This window comes from Podarcis raffonei, chromosome 3, assembly GCF_027172205.1.
Source record: "Podarcis raffonei isolate rPodRaf1 chromosome 3, rPodRaf1.pri, whole genome shotgun sequence".
In the NCBI taxonomy this organism is placed as follows: domain Eukaryota; kingdom Metazoa; phylum Chordata; class Lepidosauria; order Squamata; family Lacertidae; genus Podarcis; species Podarcis raffonei.
The window spans coordinates 12,690,107-12,710,216 of NC_070604.1; the positions used below are offsets into that span (position 1 = coordinate 12,690,107).

Consider the following 20,110-nt stretch of genomic DNA (forward strand, 5'->3'; position numbering starts at 1 on the left):
TCAGGGGTTCCAGGGGCTCATCCAGGTTCATGTTTCCACCGGGAATCAAGACTGTCGTTTCTTTAATAAATATGGTTTATTAACACATATTTACAACCTGGGTGAAGATGGAGGGAGGGACAAACAGTTCTTATAAAAATATGAATCCTTTGCTCCATTAACATATACAATGCATTTTGAAGATTTGCAAAATGCTGTCAACTTAACTGATCAAAGAGTAGCCCACAGTTTTCCCGGCCATTCTTGTTTCATTCTAACATAGATATTTTCGATTATCTTTTCATTTAATTGGTGGGAAAGCAACTTGGGGGCCATTTTTAATTGAAAAATTACCCAAATGGAAAGAGTTAAGAAGCTTCTCCTTCCATTTAGACTGCAGCATCTGTGGCTGCACCTTGCAAAATAAAAGAGAAAGAAAGAAAGAAAGAAAGAAAGAAAGGGGGGGCATATGTGACTGACAGCTCAGGAATGAGCCCCGTTTTGTTCAATGGCCATTTGATGGACCTTTGGAGACTATTAATTTGGTATGTATTTATTATTGGTTGGTTAACATGCAGGCCTGTCATTTCTTTCACTGGACTGTATTTGAATGTAATGGTTTTTATTTCATATTATTGCCAGCTGATGAAGATTTATCATTGAAACAGTTCATTATCCTGGAAGAACTGTACTGTCTGCTGCTGTGCTCGGAGCACCCTATTGCGACGTTTGGAGCACCCATCAACTCACATTTGTAGGATATTGACTGTGGAAAGGCATTCTGCCTCCATTTCAGTGATCTTTGACAGTGACTTACGACTCCTACCATTCCTGCTCATGGAACATTTATTTGATTCTTATCAGTTTCTGACTCCATGCACATATTATACATCTTCTGTTTATGAATTTTTAAACAATACAGTGGTACCTCGGGTTACAGACGCTTCAGGTTACAGACTCCGCTAACCCAGAAATAGTACCTCTGGTTAAGAAATTTGCTTCAGGATGAGAACAAAAATTGTGCTCCAGCGGCGCGGTGGCAGCAGGAGGCCCCATTAGCTAAAGTGGTGCTTCAGGTTAAGAACAGTTTCAGGTTAAGAATGGACCTTCAGAACGAATTAAGTACTTAACCCGAGGTACCACTGTATAGTGTTATAAAAATATTCTCAGTATATTATTAGCCAACGTGTTGCTTGTTGTTGTTCAGACCATTTTGTTCAATGGCAGTTATTCCTAGTGTGTATAGGATTGCAGCTTGATAGTGGCAAGCCTATGTCTGCAAGCTTTCTCAGGAGTAAGTCTCACTGCCCTAAATGGGATTTGAAAAGTGAGAATAGGTTTGCAGCCTGATGGTCAAATTTGTTCGGCTATAATGCTTCTTATTTTTAGACGGCCGTTCCCTCCACTCAGTTGCACACCAGTGCTTTGCACAATAGTTGAGGTCTTTGGACTTCACAGGAGAAACTGCAGCCCCAGCTTACCGTGGGGTGGGCTGGGGAATGTAAGTTTAATAAACCACTGTGGCACACTGCTACGACAAGTGGCACATGCTTGCTTAAAGTGGAGTCGCCATAATTATTAGGACTGCAATCAGTGGCGGAGTTACCTGCATGGGCACCTGGAGCAGCGGCCATGCTGTGCACCGGGTGTGGGTGTGTGAGTGTGTGTGTGTGTGTGGAGTGCAACTCATGCAACACGTTGTCAATTAATATACACAGAACAATAATTATACATACTTTCTCAACCTTCTGAGAAAAATACAAAACATTTAAAAAAGCCACAAAGACTTGCGAACTACCCAGCCTAAAATGAACTTATAATGTCTGGTTTCAATAGCTTTTTCAAATGCTTAACTCAGTCTTTTGGATAAGTTCATGAAGATACCAACAAAAGGTATGTTTGATGATATTCACAATACCGAGAGGTGCTAGTAGAACTGTAGATAGATGTTAATAAAGTTGTAGACAATGAAGTTGTAGACGACAAGGTGTTGGCGTTTTGCACCTGTTTCGCCCTGGTAGTCCAAGTAATCAAGAGGCCGCTGTTTGCCCCCGATGGGGCCCTTTAACTGGGGCTTGCAGGTAGCACACTCCCAAGATAGTTTTCCAGGCTTCTTCAGTGGTCTAATCTCAAAGTCTTGCTATGTATATTGATATTCAATCTTATAGAGAATACTCTTTCTTGGCTTAATCTTAAGAGATTGATTTGATGATGTGCACCGGGGGGGGGGGGCGCGATGCTCCACGCGATGCAGCCTTTTTGTCACTCCCCTCAGAGATGACACCCAAGGCAGGCTGCCCCCTTCCTATGCCCCTGACCGTAATACCTCAAGGACCACCTCTCCCCATATGAACAGACCTGTGACCATCATCTGAGGCCCTTCTTTGTGTGCCTCTTCCACAGGTCATTTCTGAAGCAGTTCCCCGTTTATGGGATGCTCTCCCCAGGGACGTTCACCTTGTTGCCTTCATTCCATATCTTTAGGTGTTAGGCAAAAATGTTCCTGTATAACCAGGTCTTTGGCGGATTAAACTATCTATGACCTTTTAAATGTGCATAGGAGATGTTATCTGGGGTTTGTTTGGTTCTTATTATGATATGGTTTTTAGTGTTATATTGTTATGCTGTAATCTTCAGATGAAGATTATGCCCTGTGATCTTCAGATGAAGGGTGCTACATGAATTTAACGAATAAAAAAAGGGGGGAAATCAGTGTATAAAATTAAGTATGTTTTTGTTCACCAAATATGCTAGTAAAATGATGGTGCAAAATGCCTACAAATCATATGTACACAGTGTCAGTTTGCATTTTTTGGTGCAGAGAGTATTGATCTGATGTGTAGAGATCTTTCCTATTCCACTCAATTCAAGAGGGTTCTGGAAGCTTCTCTGTGTGAAAGAAGGAAGCAGAAGGTTCCTGATGTTTGGGTTATTCCTTCAGAGAAGCTTAGTACAGCTGGCTTAAACTGGTTCTCTTATCTCTTTCTGTCAAAGTCATGCTGACTATAATAATAAGGCCAGAAGGAGCCTGGGTTACACTTTCTCTTTCTATCTCTCTTCCTTCTGGTGTGGTGTTCTGTACATAGATGCTTAGTGCTAAGGTTTGAGACTTATTATAAGTTATTGTAAGTTTAAGTTAAGTCTGCTGCAACTGGATTTCTTATGGACAGTGCCAATCCTGAATGTATTGGATTTGTGACCATTATGCTCATTTGCCTTCAGTATCAGTAAAGTTCTTCTGGATGAAATACAATTGCCTCTGGTCTATTTTTGGGGGGAGGGGGGGAATCCTGCAACGTGTTTAAGTTGTTACTCTGCTAACTATATACTGGACTCTGCTCTGGATCAATATTGATTAGAATCCACGACATACAGTGGTACAGATTGTACCAGTGTTGGGCAGACAAAGGAAAAACGGCAGACAAAAGCAGCCCAGTGTGTAAATATAAGTCTGTTGTTGTTTGTTGTTTAGTCGTTTAGTCGTGTCCGACTCTTCGTGACCCCATGGACCAGAGCACGCCAGGCACTCCTGTCTTCCACTGCCTCCTGCAGTTTGGTCAAACTCATGTTTGTATCTTCGAGAACACTATCCAACCATCTCGTCCTCTGTCGTCCCCTTCTCCTTGTGCCCTCCATCTTTCCCAACATCAGGTTCTTTTCCAGGGAGTCTTCTCTTCTCATGAGGTGGCCAAAGTACTGGAGTCTCAGCTTCAGGATCTGTCCTTCCAGTGAGCACTCAGGGCTGATTTCCTTCAGAATGGAGAGGTTTGATCTTCTTGCAGTCCATGGGACTCTCAAGAGTCTCCTCCAGCACCATAATTCAAGCCCCTTCATGGATCACTGCCTTGCCGTGGCAAAGGGGCTTGAATAACTCAGAGAAGCTATAAACTATGCCGAGCAGGGCACCCAAGATGAACAAGTCATAGTGGAGAGTTTTGACCAAACGTGATCCACCTGGAGGAGGAACCGGCAAGTCACTCCAGTATCCCTGCCAAGAAAACTCCATGGACAAAGACAATGTAAGTCTACAGTATGTAAATGTAAGTCTACAGGTGATTAGATATCATTGATTGGAGAGAGGACTTGACAGCAGGAAATCGTATGTGCAAGACTTCAAGTGGCATGTCTCATGTCAGAAAACACATGCAGTGCTCATTCCCACATGAAAGAAAAGTTGAGCAAGGCGCTTCAATGCACAGCATCAACTTTGTCCTTTATTTCAAGAGCTGGCAATAAGACAGTAGGGGAGAAAGAAGTTAGGTGTACCCAGATCATAACTCCAATCATTAAAGGCCTGGCCCTTATTCTCTAGACATTCTACCTGTGACATATAAAAAGCAATTCTTTTCAGGCCCATTTCTAACATTTAGATTTGATACAGCAAAATGAAAACCACATCTTGGCAGGATTTGAATGGAACTCTTGCCATTTAAAAGAAAATAAAATGAGATTTAAAATGAGTCCCAATGAAAACTGAGTGCATGACTGCACATGTGTAGATGCTCACTAAGCAGGCATAAAAAAAAACCAGCCTAAAGATGGGTTGATAGATAAAATCAGCTTAAATCAGAAAGCATCAAGAGAACATTGCAACTGTGAATAAATAGTTGGATAATCAGAGTCAGCAGAATTCTATGGCAGAAGGGTGATAGAGTTTCATACACAGTGCTTCTCCTGCAGACCATAACAAGGGGCAGGAATGGAAGGGGATTTTGCTGTAACATAAATTCAACTCTTTAGAAACAGCCACAATGCCGTATACACAGACCAAATGACTCAGTAATGTAGGCTGGATAGCTTGGCTGCTTCGCTCTACTGCATTGAGTGATTGGACCTCTCCTGCTGTAGCTTCCAGGTATTAATAAAAGCTTTCAGAGCTGATAGAAAAGTTTTCACTAAAAGATGGGTCGTGCTACCTGAATTAAATATGTGCAAGCAACAGAATATACCATTAGTGCTGGTTAGGTGGGCCAGACAAGATGAAGAGTATGCTATTTGAAGTACATGAAAAATAACCCAGTATATAATGCAGCAGGGGGATGAGGGCTTTCAAAGCAATTTTTACTTGTTACAGGGTAGTTACTTTGATAGTTTCGTTGTGCTGAGGCCACTTTGGGCAGCTCCCACCCCACAAAAACCTAAAATAACAGGAAAGGAAAATATCCCGCTTTGAATGGAAGCATGACGGTTTTTTCTATAAAAAGTTCACTTTTTAATGTGTAATTCATAAATTTTAAACATGGGGTGGTTTGAACTAAGATTTACTCAGAGTAGATCCCACTAAAGTGACTGAAGAGGACTAAGCTATGTCCACTGATGTCGATGCGTCTACTCTGAGTGCAACCTGGTTGACTGACACCCACCGTTTATTCCTACTGCTTTTATGAGCTTTGAATGATGCTTATTTTTCAAGGTTTGAATTTTTGTTCACCGAATCTTTCTGAAATGTCAGTAATCCAATTTGTAAAGCAGCACGCAGAAAAATTGTTACTTAGAAGCTAAATTTACATGATAAATTGTAGGTTTACTAAAGGCAGAAAAGCTCCTTCATCTCCTTCAGTTTATTTTCTGCACATTCCTTTCCTTCTTTGAAGTATGAACCTTATAAGACACTGCTATAAACATTTTCCATTTACAGGGTTTCTAGGATCTATTCCACCTTAAGAAGGGAATGTAATGTGCTGCCAGTTACTAACAGGAAAGACTGCATTCCTGGGCTGTAAGGAATACATTCATTCATAATGAATAGGGCTCTGGTCTCCAATGGGAGAACTGCACAAGCCCCGACTTAATCCGGTGAAAATGTACAAACGTTTTCAGTCAATAGCATTGACTAGGATTATTGTTCACCAAGGTAGGGAAACCCTGAGCGATAGAATGCTTTAACAGAGCACAGCACAACACAAACCTGCTTCTTGACTCTGACTCTCGATTTCATCGGTACTTTGCTTCGCCTCTGTGACGTTGTCACCTGCCAGAAACAACGACAAAAGTTATGAAATATAGTTTATTAGTTAATCAGGCAACGTGGGAATAACTGCAGCCAATAAATCTGCTGATTTATGGCAGGATCTGTAACAAAAAAGGAGGATATTCAGAAGTGAAAAATGGCAAAAGTAAATAGTTAATAATATTCACTTCCCTAACAGTGTGGCGGATCGAAGCGGCTTGAAGAATTTGACGGCACTGCCTGTAATCCTGTACTCATTTGTATGTGCTTTACTGGCCTCCATAAAGACTCCATTACCAGGCAGGATAATTTGCAGTTGTTTTCTTTCTATGCACCAATGGAAAGTACTTCCATACATGTTTGGGGAACACTGCCAATGCCATTCAGCTGTTGCCTTCCCCGACTTTCTCAGCCGCTTTGGCGGGTCCCCAAATCTTTAGGGGTCACAGGGGCCTTGCTACTGAAAGCATCCTTGCTTTAGTGGAAACCACCTCGCACTCTTTTGGACTCGAGCCACGCTCTCTGTTGCTCCTCCAATAAAAGTGTAGACCACTCTAGAAAATGTCTTAATATAGCTACATTTTCGAAACACGGAAATCTCATTAAAATCAAGGCTACGTAGCATGCAGAAATCCTGGGTAAAACTGTCAAAATGTTCACCTTGCATCTGAACCCTTCAAGTTGCTCAACACGTTATAAAAAATGCATGACAAATGACTTGGAAGGCGGTATGAGGCGGAAAGACAAAATGTAGCAGTGTGGCTAAGTTTTGCTGGCTGGATCACCCTCCCTGGTTTCGAGTGACATTCTTTTCCCTGCTTCTTGAATCCCAGAAGTAAAGACATAAGCATAAGAGAATGCTATGTGGAGAGCACCAAGTTCCTGAACCGTAGCCTGAATGAACCAGGTAACTGCTGTTTCCACTAGTCTGGAACCCCTGAACTCAAATGGCCATAATAATAAGACAGCAGAGTAATTGCTTGAACAACGTTGCCAAACTGTGTGTGAGAGAGAGACAGAGAGCGCTGAATAGGAATAGGTATAAAGAGAAATGCTGGAAATTTATCTAGAAAATGAGCTGAGTGAAATTCATTTGCAGATGTACATCAGCTGATCTTGCAAAAGGCTTGGGAATGATCAAACATCAATCCTCCCTCTCGTGCTGCTATGATTGTATCTCCTGCTCTGCTTCATTTTGGGAATTGCAATTCATATACCCCATTCCTTTACCACGTCTGTGCCTTAACACCTGAAAGCCCACACAGCACAGAGAAGCATGATAACAGCTTTATGCCAGGGAGAAAGGAAGGAAGGAAAGAAGGAAGGAAGGGTAAATGTCCACAAAGGGAGCATTTTGCATTTAACAGAATTGTTTATTCAGCTAGTAGTCATTAAAAACAACCAGTTTTCTCGCTCTTTTAGCTTCTTTGCAGTCTGCACATTTTAAAAAACCACCAGATGGAGCTAGTGTAGAGGACTTAATTCCCCCCCCCCCCCAAATACAGATCCTGCAGTTACATTCAGATCAGCACTGGGGAAAGCTTCTCAACTGGTATAAATCAGTGCCCTGGCATTACATTCAGTAGAGTCATGCTGGGGACCCTTGGACCTTTAGCTGACTTATAACATCTCACACTGATTTCAGCTGACCTAAATGGATGGCAAGCTCTAGTAATTTCTTACTACTTCAGTGGTTTTCAGCCCGTAAAAAAATAAAAAATAACGTGTGGATGATCATCAGTCTTCAATAAGAGCTGTATCTTTAGCACACCACAACTGATGATGTGTACAAAGGAAAATGGCACAAAGTTAAAATAGAACAACACTAGAAAATAAATATTTATTTTGCATTGTATTCAGTGTTACTTATTTCAGCAATGGGCTGTAGCCAATGTTAGTTCTACTCAGAGTAGATGCACAGGGCAGTCAGTGCAGGATTATTAAATAGGCAGAGTAGGCACCAGCCTATAAGCCTTTTTAGGGCCCCCGCAACAATAGATCCAAATAATATTGATTTGATTTTGAAAGAAAATCACAATCAAGCTTTCTTAGTTCAATGCTAGGGTCTTCCCAAGATTTTGACTGCCTAGCAGCCTTTCTCAACCTGTGGCTCCCCAGATGTTGTTGAACTACAACTCCCATCACCCCTAGCTAGCAAGGCCAGAGCTCAGGGATGATGGGAGTTGTAGTCCAACAACATCTGGGGACCCACAGGTTGAGAACCGCTGGCCTAGGGGCCTCCACAGGGTTTATTCCAGCACTGAGGGTGGTAACAAAACTAACACATCCCATCAGTGCAAAGGCTTTCATTTGTGCATTGAGCCTTTCCCCACCTCTGTATGTCCTCATCAAATCTGCTCTGGAGGATTGGAATAACCCCCAGAACAAATTTAAGGGTCACGGGGAGGAAAGGGTTCCATTCTGCAAGTAGAAATTACAGTGGTGCCTCGCAAGACGAAATTAATCCGTTCCGCGAGTCTCTTCGTCTTGCGGTTTTTTCGTCTTGCGAAGCATGGCTATTAGCGGCTTAGCGGCTATTAGCGGCTATTAGCGGCTTAGCGGCTATTAACGGCTTAGCGGCTATTAACGGCTTAGTGGCTTTAAGAAAAAGGAAACAAACTCGCAAGAACTCGCAAGACGTTTCGTCTTGCGAAGCAAGCCCATAGGGAAATTCGTCTTGCGGAACGACTCAAAAAACGGAAAGCCCTTTCGTCTAGTGAGTTTTTTGTCTTGCGAGGCATTCGACTTGCGGGGCACCACTGTACTGTGCTGATGGGAGGCTTACTTAGAACTGCATTGGATACAACCTTCAGCAACCCATGAGCATGACTAAATTACGCTAAGTAAGACTAAACTTGGATACAACCTAATACCTTTTGTTGTGCCTTAATGGCATATTTCAGAAGCCATGCTATATGATGGAATTTTTTTTTGGCCAATATTGCTAAATTTAAGCATTTTTAATATAGTTTTAGGATTGTTCTGTTTGTTTATTCATTTAACATCCTGCACCTTAATCATGCAAGTTTATTCATGGTGCTTTGCAGTTTTACAGCACATGGATTATATTAATATACATACTTCTTTTGAACAGCATTAAGTTCCTACTCACAGACTGATCTTCCTGTAAATAAATCAAACGTTGATATGGGTGGGGAACCTGCAGCCTGGTGCCTTCATTGTATATCTTTAGGTGGCAGGCAAAAACATTCCTCTTTGCCCGGGCCTTTGACTAATTAAACAGTTTATGGTGTTTTAAACTGTGTGCGTGGCCGTTATTGTTTTGTTTGTTACTATGTTGTGTTTTTATATTGTAAACCACCCTGTGAACCTTGGATGGAGAGCAGTATAGAAATTTAATAAAAAAATTAAAACCTCAACAAAATGGTTGCAGGACGGGTTACAAAAAATATCAAAATTAAATACCACTTAAGATTAAAATCATAAACTGTTATGTATTGACTTGAATAGTATATTTCTTAAACGTAAACCACAAAAGCAGCCAATATCAAAGTAACAAAATAGCAGCACAGAGCAATTTTGTGTTGTGCTACTTAAATTTTTCTCTAGTATCTTCCATCGAGTTTGTAATAAATCACCCATTGCTCGTGAAGCACAAAAGCATTTCAGCTTATTCCTACTATTGCAACAGAGTTTCTTTGGCCAGAAGATTGGCTGTCACATTGAAATACATTTACTGATAATAATGTATATTTTGCTCTTCTCCTAAATATATTCAGAGCAGTGGCACTTTCAGGTTATTCATTGTGGTCTGGATACCACATTGTGTGATCTACTTATGGCAGATGATCACCGTTCTAGGGGGTTGCTCATAAAATAGTTTTTAAAAGTGTTCCATCAATGCTATGACATCCACACTTAACTGGCCATGTGGCATGCAATTAGTAACAATGTGTAACAAATCACACCTTCTGGGTAATTCCAAGCGCTGCAGTTTATGTTAAAGAGGGTAAATGTCACACTAGAGTAACTAAGCCAGAAGTGGTGGCCACAACCCTGCATGTTTTTCTATAGGAATTTCAGTCCTGATTGACACAACAATTGTTTTAGATTCCCTCAGTCTACAATGCAGACTTCCTCCCTGCCCACCCTGGTCAGTTCAAGCTGAATATGCTCATGTTGACCAAGCCTTTGGAGAATGATTCAGTATGTACTCATTCAGGCTGTCACCGTGTCATTTATTCAGCCTACTTTTCAAAGATATTCCAGGACATGATGTCCTACGCCAGGGCCATACACAAGGCTGGTTTCAATGTAAGTAGAAAATAGAGACAGATGTACATCTCTGCAATGTTCAAAAGTTCAGATCAGAGTCTCCGACACATGAATGACAGTGAAGCCTCCCAAAGCATTGCCAGACACACACATGTGACCTTTTGCAGACTGCAATATCCCCTTTCTTGCTGCGGGGGCTACAGAGGTGACATGGAAAAAGTAATGTGGAAGCGTGCGTCAAACTATTCCAGTAACATTTGCAGCAGGCAAATTTATCTGTTGGATGACTTGGTTCAATTATACCAGAGCTGCATAACATATGTCATAAAAATGATACCCAAAGCATATGGATGGAGGCAATTTATTGGCAATGTATAGTCAAAGGGGCAAGGCTTCTTGCATAGAGGCAAATTTTATATATATATATATATATATATATATATATATATATATATATATATATATGGTGGTAAAGAACTGTTATAGGAAAATAGTACACAGAGATTTTTTTAAAACCTTCACAAATATTTAAAAGAAAAAACATGTTTGCAAACGACAGTCTTTCACTGAACATCTTTTATTGATGAAGAACCTTTTCCTAATTATGTCTCTCTACTGACACTAGAATCAAAGCAAATGGAAAGGTTTTTAATAGTGCATGTCTCAAGCAAAGAGGCAAAAACATGTGTCTGTTCCCTAGCTTTATTTCTCTCCCTCTCTCATTCACTCTGTAGTAGCAATGGAAAATCCAAACTTATTGTCTGGCGTCTGTCCTGATGACACCATTAGTAATAAAAATATCTGTTCCTTTGCCTCAACTTGACAATATCTTCTGTTGCCTTCTGTCTGCTACAGCAGAAGCTGGAAATTATATAATTTTTACTTAGGTGACAACTGCTTCACAATATCTCCTCCTCTCCCTTAAACAATAATTGATTTGTAGTAATCTGTCACTCCTTCCAAATATGATAGCAAATGCGGAGCATGACACTGTGCATCATTTCAGACAAGGAAATTTAAATGGTTCCAAGTTATATCTAATGCCAAACAGAAACATCTGTCTGCCTTTCTGAGGAGAAAGAAACAATTTTAAAACAGGAGAATGTGAGTTACGGTAGCACAGCACAGACAAAATAAGCCCATCACTCACTGAATACAGATTTCTGGCTGTGGGCCTTCTTTTCCCTTTGCCAAAACGGCCACTGAATACAATTATTATTCCCCCCTTCCTCAATTTCTTTTATGACACTAAAGGAATTTAAGGGTTGATATGCACATCTATAGCTAGAAGAAGCAGGCAACCCAGTGTTTAATAAGCAGCTGTTTCATTCGCAATGAAGACAAGAGGCTTATCCACTAAAAATAGAAAATACAGAAACTTGCTAAAGCCTGCATTCTTTTCCACCACTTTTAAGGAGTGGCGCTCAGTATGCAAAGAGGCAAGGCTAAATGCATATGCTGCGGTAGCAGCCCCCAAATGAAACAGCTGATGCAATAATAAGGCAGGAGGTCAGATGGGAGAGGATGAAACAAGAATTTTGTAGAAAGCAGAAAGTAATCTCAGAGCTATAACAGGAGAGAGGGTTTCAGCATTTTCCACTTTCATTCTAACAGCTCTCCAGAGAATGCATTGTCACACCACTTACTGATCCCATCACGAACATAGAAAGCCGAAGGAACTTAGCAACCTGCTGCCTGGCCATTTGATTTTCCCTTCGTTGCACAGCTTTTAAGAAATGCTAAGATGCTTTCTTCCTATTTTGGCAGTCAGAAGTTATGCCCTACTGTGCAAGTGGTCTATATAAAGGAAACGTAACACCTCAACTGCAAGCTTTTCCCTGGGGGCATTCAGCTCTTGGTAAGAATACTGCTTCCCCAGATTCAACATCTCTCTCTTCTGCTGTGCCCAGAAGATGATAAGAGACGTAACCATGTCACCCATTGCTCAAAGTGGAACAGGAGCACTTATGGATGGCCCATCCTACATGCTTCCCAGGGTTCATATGTAACCTAGGTGGTGAGGGATGGAGTGTCACAGAAGCATCAGTCCCATCACTAGTCCACTAGTTAATAGCATGGAACTGGCCCCTAAGAAGATCCACATGCTGCCAGTGGGATTTGAGGGGTCTGATGTCAGTGAATTTCTCAAGCCACCACTGATTGTGTTAGTCATTCAGGCATGATGCTTCCCTGGCATAGGAAAGGGCCATGGAATAATATCATGCCAGGGAACCGGGGGGGGGGGGGTAGGAAGAAAGCATCTTAGCATTTCTTAAAAGCTGTGCAATGAAGGAAAAATAAAAACAACAACAACAATTTATTCTTTGTACCCCGCCACTCTGGGCGGCTTCCAACAAAGACCAAAAATACACTAAAATGTCACACATTAAAAACTTCCCTGACCAGGACTGCCTTCAGATGTCTTCTGAATGTCAGGTAGTTGCTTATCTCTTTGACATCTGCTGGGAGTGCGTTCCACAGGGCGGGTGCCACTACCGAGAAGGCCCTCTGCCTGGTTCCCTGTAGCTTTGCTTTTTGCACTGAGGAAACTGCCAGAAGGCCCTTGGCACTGGACCTCAGTGTCCAGGAGGAATGTTGGGGGTGGAGACGCTCCTTCAGGTATACTGGGCCGAGGCCGTATTGATGGATGGATTGATTGAATTTATATACCACCCTATACCTGGAGGTCTCAGGGCAGTTCACAGAAAAGGTCAACATAAAAACCACAAATATATACAATCAAAATAAAAACAACAACCCAATAACACCTCCCACCCATCCACCCCCAAAAGAGCCACATTTTAAAAGGGCATAGGATGTCCATCAGATCAACCAAAGGTCTTGTTAAAAAGGAACGTTTTTGCCTGACGCCTCAAGGTGTATAATGAAGGCGCCAGGCAAACTTCCCTGGGGAGAGCATCCCACAGACGGGGAGCCACTGCAGAGAAGGCCTGTTCTCGTGTTGCCACCCTACGGGCATTTCGAGGAGGAGGCACATGAAAGAGGGCCTCCGAGGATGATCTCAGGGTCCAGGGAGGTTCATATGGAAAGAGGCGGTCCTTGTAGTCCTGAGCTGTTTAAGGCTTTATAGATTACCCAGACTGCAGACCAGCAGGTCCAACAATACCCCACCAGTTGTATTCAGTGGTCAGATGGCAAATGCATATCAGGCAGACAAGGGTGTGGCAGAACATCATGAAGCCACGGGCCAGTTACCAGCCAATGTACATCTACAATTTATTTGAGCTCAGAGCCCAAAACTGAGCCTCCTGAACATTCATGCTGAGCTGACACAAGTCAACATTTGACAACAGTTTTGTCTCGGGCAACACACAACACCTTTCCCAGAAATATTCTGAAAATCTAAGCAACACAACTGTGTGGTGCTTTTTGTGTTAAATACATGCACTGCAATTAATCACAAACAGCTGGTAGAAAACAGAGCTGGAGTTCAGACTATTCAAGTTACAGAAGACGTCCAAAATTTAAACAAATTTCTCTCTCCCTGCCCCCTTCCCTTGTCCTCAAAGCCAAGCCCCAACAAATATCCTAAAATTAATCATCAGGACAATTGCCTGATGTACAGAATCTTCCACACATTTTCATATTTAGAAATACATAATGATTTGGGTCAGTTTTAATTACAGCTTGGTCTGTAACTTGATGTTAGGGAGAGGGGGCCAAGGCAGTGAATGGGGGAGAGAGGGGGAAGGAAGCATATTCAATTGAGGTGTAGCAGAATTAGCAATCGTTAAACAGTTTTCTGAGCCCAATAGTGTGTTCACAGTCCTAACAGCTTATTTCAACATTGAGGCAGAATTTAGCACAAGGTTATCAATTTGTCAGGCTGCTCTTTGCACTTGCTTGCAACATCCAGTTGCTTACCAAAAAGAGGGGGGAAACCCACAGATCTCTTTCCCTCAGCAACTGCTGTGTAATAATCAAGGGAAAAACTAGAAAGAAAACATGAGCCACCAAGGTTTATTCTCAAAGGTTTCAGAAAGCAAAGAGGCCTGAGAAGACAAAGGCACTGAGCAGGCATTCAGAACCTGAACTTGAGTTCATGGGATGCTGTTTTGTCTCTACGGGGTTCAATACCTCTCGCCCCTCTTGAATCAAGCATTATGGGAGAAGGTATACACCGTTCTCAGGAAACAAGATTCCTGTTGTTTTGTTCCTACTTTGTCAAGTGGCAGGAAACTCAGGGCAGTCCTCTTTCCCAGGAGAAAGCAGCAGAATCTTGTGGCGTCTTTGTTCAAATACACTTATTTATAAATTGTGAAGGAATTGTTAGGAAACAAGCATGATCAACTACGGCGGTTCTATTACCAATGCAGAATCAATACAAACTCTCTGGACTCAAACTAAGAACACACACCTGCAGAGCCTCTGCTTCAGCTGCAATTTCCTACTAGACGCTCACCTAAAGCTCCTGTGTTTGATTTCCAGGAAACCTTGGACATGCGATGTGCCTGGCTAGCCAAAACAACTTTGGAGGTCTCCTTGCTTCACCGCAGCAGCAGCCACTTCATTAAATTCCCATTAATCAAGGGGCCTTGTCTGAACAACCTCAGGGCTCTTAAAGGAAGGCGGAGGCATAAACGCTGTTCACTTACTTGACCATAAAAACAGTAAGATAATGAAGATTATTTTCAGTATAATGGCCTTGAGAATAAATGGGGCCAACATTTCAAGCCATTCACAGTGCAATCCTATGCATCTTTACTCAGAGGTAAGTCCCACTGTGCTTAAATGGGCTCGCATCCTAGTAAATGTGTTCAAGGTTACAGCTTCAGATGCTGTGACTTAGGATTTCCCATCTCTTCATTCAGTAGTCATGAAAATGCACAGATCTAGTGAATGGGTAGGTATACTGACAAAGGATTGGATTCAGAATTGCCATGAGCTCATCGAAACTTCCTGTTGGAGGATGGGGAAAGGCAGGGGGGCTGACTCTGCGGGGCCAAGCTGTCTTTGGCCCCACCAGTATCTGTTGGCAGAGGGCTGGGTTCCCTTATTCTTGAGGGGCAGAGGAGGCTGAGCACAGAGCCGAGAATGGTGCAGCTTCAGTGGTCAGCTCCTCCTGAGCATGAGAGAGGAGGAGCCACCAACCATTGAAGCCACAGCATGCTGGTCTCTGCGCACGGCCTCCTTCCAATGATGCGACGTTGCATGTGCAATTCGTGCATGGCATCACACACACGCAACGAGCGACATGCACATGATGAGCACCAGGCTCCCTCGATCTTGGGTGCAAGTCGGTTCCCCTGAGGGAAGGCATTTTTCAGGTGCTAAGTCCCTACCTGTATTCATTGTATACATACGATTGTGTATCATCTGACCCGTCTACTGCAATTATTAAGTCTGCAGATGACACCACCATAATGGGTTTAATAACAGGTGGAGATGAATCAGTGTATAGAGGGGAGGTCCAAAAAATATCTACATGGTGCCTAGGGAAAAACTTGCACCTTAATATCAGCAAGATAAAGGAGATGGTGTTGGACTTTCGGAGGAAGAGAGGAGAACTAGCCCCGCTGTACATCGGGGAGGGCTGTGTGGAGAGAGTCTCTTCCTTTAAATTCCTAGGAGTTTATCTCAGTGAAGACCTTACTTGGAAAATAAATACAACCCAGGTGGTTAAGAAAGCCCAACAGAGACTCCATCTCCTCAGAGTCTTGCGGAAGAACAATGTCAATCAACATCTGATGATCTCCTTCTACCGGTCAACAATAGAACGTGTCCTTTCATACTGCATCACGGTGTGGTATGCTGGTTTGACATCATCTGATAGGAAGTGCCTACAGAGGGTGGTGAATACAGCACAATATATTATGGGCTGTCCCGTGAATCCGCTGGATGAAATAGGGGAAGAACATTGCCTCTGGAGAGTGAGGAAAATTCTCAGGGATGATTCATACCCTGGCCGGCACTTTCTTGATCTCCTGCCCTCAGGCAAAAGATACAGAAGCATGATTAGTCGCACTAACAAGGTAAAGAACAGCTTCTACCTGTGGGCTGTTAGGCTGCTGAATGAAAAGATAACAACAGGGCAACTGACTTTCAGGTTTGGTGGGTGTGCATCAGTAAACGAAGGGAATTAAGACTAAAAGAGCTGAGTGGGGGGTGCTTGTGTAATCTCACTGTATACAAGTTGTACAAGTGACAATAAAGTATTTCAATTCGATTTATTTCAATTCACCCATTGCTCCTTTCCCTTGCAGCCCCTTGTGACCCCTGAAAAGCTTTAGAGCAGCGGTTCTCAACTTGTAGGTCCCCAGATGTTGTTGGACTACAACTCACATCATCCCCGACCACTGGTCATGCTGGCTAGGAATGATGGGAGTTGTAGTCCAACAACATCTGGGGACCCACAGATTGAGAAACACCGCTATAGAGGGTCCAAGGACCCCCCGGAACAGTGTGGGAAGTTGCCAGGGGAGGGGCTGCAGCGGGGAGGGAGGGAAAACAAAAATCACCTCCCTCGATTCTCCACCAGGAGCCTCTGATGGATCTCAGTCCCTTCCAGAAACAGGATGAGCCCTTTCATTTGCAGAAGAGACATCCAAGTATGTGCTTAAAAAGCATCCCTTGCATCTTCCCACGTGGCAATAAGATCTTTTTACCAGAGGCAGATGCCAGCAAAGAAGGGCTGTCCCTGGTGACCAGCTGAGGTAGTTGGAGCACATGTAGCATGACATTCTCATCTGAATATTAAAAATGGTGAACAACCTTGCTCCGTCAAAAAAAGAAAAAAAGAAACACGCACCACAAGGAAATAAAAAAGGAACAAAACACTTCCTCTTAAATGCTTTGATGCCTTTCTTCAGTATCACTGCTTACTGCATTGATTAAGTCATTGTTCACACTGAGGTTGTGGAATCTATTTTTGTAATTAACACAGCGGATTGCTGTTATTTTATATGGGTTGCTAGTCAATGGAGCACAGTTCTTTTTATGTGCCACAAATTAATAAAAGCCTGTTGTTTGCATACAGCCCTGTGCAGTGCAATGTAGTGGGTTGGAAAACTGTTAAAAGGAAATAGAGAAGGTCACTAAAAGGTAAGGTCAATATTAGATGCCTTCTAGAAAACATCACCATTGGCGCCAGCACTACTAGTAGTAATAATAATAATAATAAGGGGAGGAGAAGAAAAGGAGAGACCTGGCAGTGTGGTATTCCAAATGCACACAATGCTATTTAAAGCAATAGCTGTGTTAAAATTTCATAAAGGCTATAATCACCGCTTCCTCTCTGCACCACACAGTCATGGGGGTTTATTGGTTATTCAGATAATGGATAGAAATGTGAAATGAGTTCCTTGACAGATGAGTACCCTGGAGGTACCGCGGGTTGTCACTGTATATAATTTTCCTCTGACAACATTACATTAGTCACTTTAGTGACTTGGAACTTTGCACCTTATTTTATCTCAATGGAAAAGAAGAAAAGGGAAACAGAATTAAAACCATTTCTAGAAAAACCAGAAGGCCTGGCTCCCTCACTTATTACTAAAAAAATAGATAGATGGCTCATGTTTATATAGGTCTTTCGCATGTATAAACACAAAAGAGTCCTTCTGCATCAACTTCTGTCCTGGTGGTGCATATTTTTACCAGTGAGTTTTGTTTTGCAATGTAATGTGCATTGTGATGTTGTGGGCTCCAATTTCACGAAACAGTGCTACTGACTGTAATAAAATAAAGCCCAAACAGAACAGAATTGGTCCAGTTAGATATAGGATCTGAAGAGCCAATGTGGTTTGATGTTCAGACCTTTGGGCTATGACCTAGGAGAGCAGGGTTTCCATGAAGCTCACTGGGTAACTGTCAGATGCTGTTGTGGTTGCTCGAGAGTAGCCAGGCAGGACTCTGACCTGTCTTTTACAGGCTTTATTTTGTTGCAAACTATTTACAGGAACACGGGTGGCACTGTGGGTTAAACTACAGAGCCTAGGAGTTGCCGATCAGAAGGTCGGTGGTTCGAATCCCCGTGATGGGGTGAGCTCCCGTTACTCAGTCCCTGCTCCTGCCAGCCTAGCAGTTCGAAAGCATGTCAAAGTTCAAGTAGATAAATAGGTACCACTCTGGCGGGAAGGTAAACGTGCACTGCTCTGATTCACCAGAAGCGGCTTAGTCATGCTGGCCACATGACCTGGAAGCTGTACCCCAGCTCCCTTGGCCAATAAAGCAAGATCAGTGCCGCAACCCCAGAGTTGGTCATGACTGGACCTAATGGTCAGGGGTCCCTTTACCTTTACCTATTTACAGTGAAGAGCATCATAAGTTTATGTCTGGCTCAATCGCTAGCAGAATCCGGGAGTGGTCTGTTTTTGTACCTCCCCCAACATAAAAGTTTCGTCACCCCCAGCCTTTTCCGCCCCTCCCTGCGCCTCAAGCTACTGCGCATGATGGGCGAGGGCAGGGTTGTGCCTCCCTCCTCTCCGGCTTGCTTAGGTGCAGTGTTAAGGCTCTTACTAGCATCCTCTGGTCCTTGCACCTCTTCTCCACTGGAGGTGGGGCTTTCCTCCTCGCCAGAAGAGGAACTGCTTCCAAGATTTTCGGAGGCTCCCTGTAACACAACTCCCCCTCTATCTCTCGCCTCTGAGGCGATGGAAGTTTCCTGACAGTAACCTTCAGTAAAGTCACTGTCTCTCAGCCTAACCTACTTCACAAGGTTGTTGTGAGGATAAAATGAAGAGGGGAGACCATGTATACCGCCTTGAGTGCCTTAGAGGCAAAGGCGGTATTTACGTGTCATAAACACACCCACATATTAGATAGATAAAGATGGCCTTGCCCTACCCGAAAAGCTACTTCTGAGAGTTGGGTGATCCTCTGCCATAATATGGGATGCAGCAGAAGTTGGGTAAATCATTACCTCCTCCCTTCTCTCTCACACACACTGTATAAATGCAGAAGTGCATTCCACTTGCATTTGGAACTTTTTGGATCCTGGCCATAGTGTTTTTAAATATATGTATACAGAAAGAAACTATTTGGTAGCCCAGGTATTTATAATGTGTCAAGACAAATGGAAACTGTCAAACCTAAAATGCAGTAACAAGGTCTCAAGCAGACTAGAAAGACTGAATTCCTTTAAGTATATTTTTGCATTAAAGAGTGAATGTTTCATGGCAATATTTGCCGCCTTGCTTCTCCCCAAAGGACTTTTTCTGCAGTACTTTATCTTCATTTAAATTGTCCTTTTCAAGAGATCTATAAAATTCCCTTTATTGAAGAGAAATGATTTGACTGAATGCTAAGAATGCGACTCTTTAAAACCTTTCTTTTTTCCTATTTTTTTAAAAAAATAGCTCAGGATTTTTAGAGCTTAACAACCACTGCATGTTTTGTGTTGGCATATATTTCTGCATCATAGCAAATGGGGCTCAGGTTTATAGTGGAAAATTAAATGGCTGTCCCTGAGGATATCACAGACGAAGTTACAATCAACACTGTTCAGTTCAGGGGTTCTCTGGTTTCAGATAAGTGTCTTTGGTCTGTATCAAAGCATAGATCTAATTCTATGGGCATCTGGTATAGAAGAGGAAGAGACCTTCCATCAGGATGATAGTTAAGAATCTTCACACATGTAAGTAACTTCTGAACTATTTCCTACATTCGTAAGGAGGAAGGCATACAAAAATTGAGCCAAAATGGCTTTTTTCTATCGCTTATGAACAGCCACTGTAAGTGAGTGATTAATTTGCCAGGCAGGCTGTTTCACCAACAACAGTGAGTGAGTGGAAATGCCCAAAGGAGAACAAATTAAGGGATTTGTAGACAAATATTTAAAAAGCATTCAAATTAATATTCCACTTAGCTAGTGCCCCTCTCCCGCTTCAGCACCAGTAGCACAATATCCAGCAACTATTTAATTGGGTGTGGGGATGAGGGAGGGAGACAAATTGTCTGCTCTTGAGGGAATGAATGTGAAGCTTA

General features: G+C 42.5%; 1 protein-coding gene across 2 annotated transcripts in view; it reads right to left on the minus strand.

Annotated features, from left to right (window-relative positions):
* MACROD2 (mono-ADP ribosylhydrolase 2) overlaps window positions 1–20,110 on the minus strand; it is a 974,476-nt gene that overhangs the window by 85,883 nt on the left and 868,483 nt on the right. For both annotated transcript variants that reach the window (XM_053380605.1, XM_053380604.1), the window contains exon 11: window positions 5,888–5,950. In XM_053380605.1, the coding sequence (XP_053236580.1) occupies window positions 5,888–5,950 (63 nt within the window). The remainder of the gene's footprint in view (window positions 1–5,887; window positions 5,951–20,110) is intronic.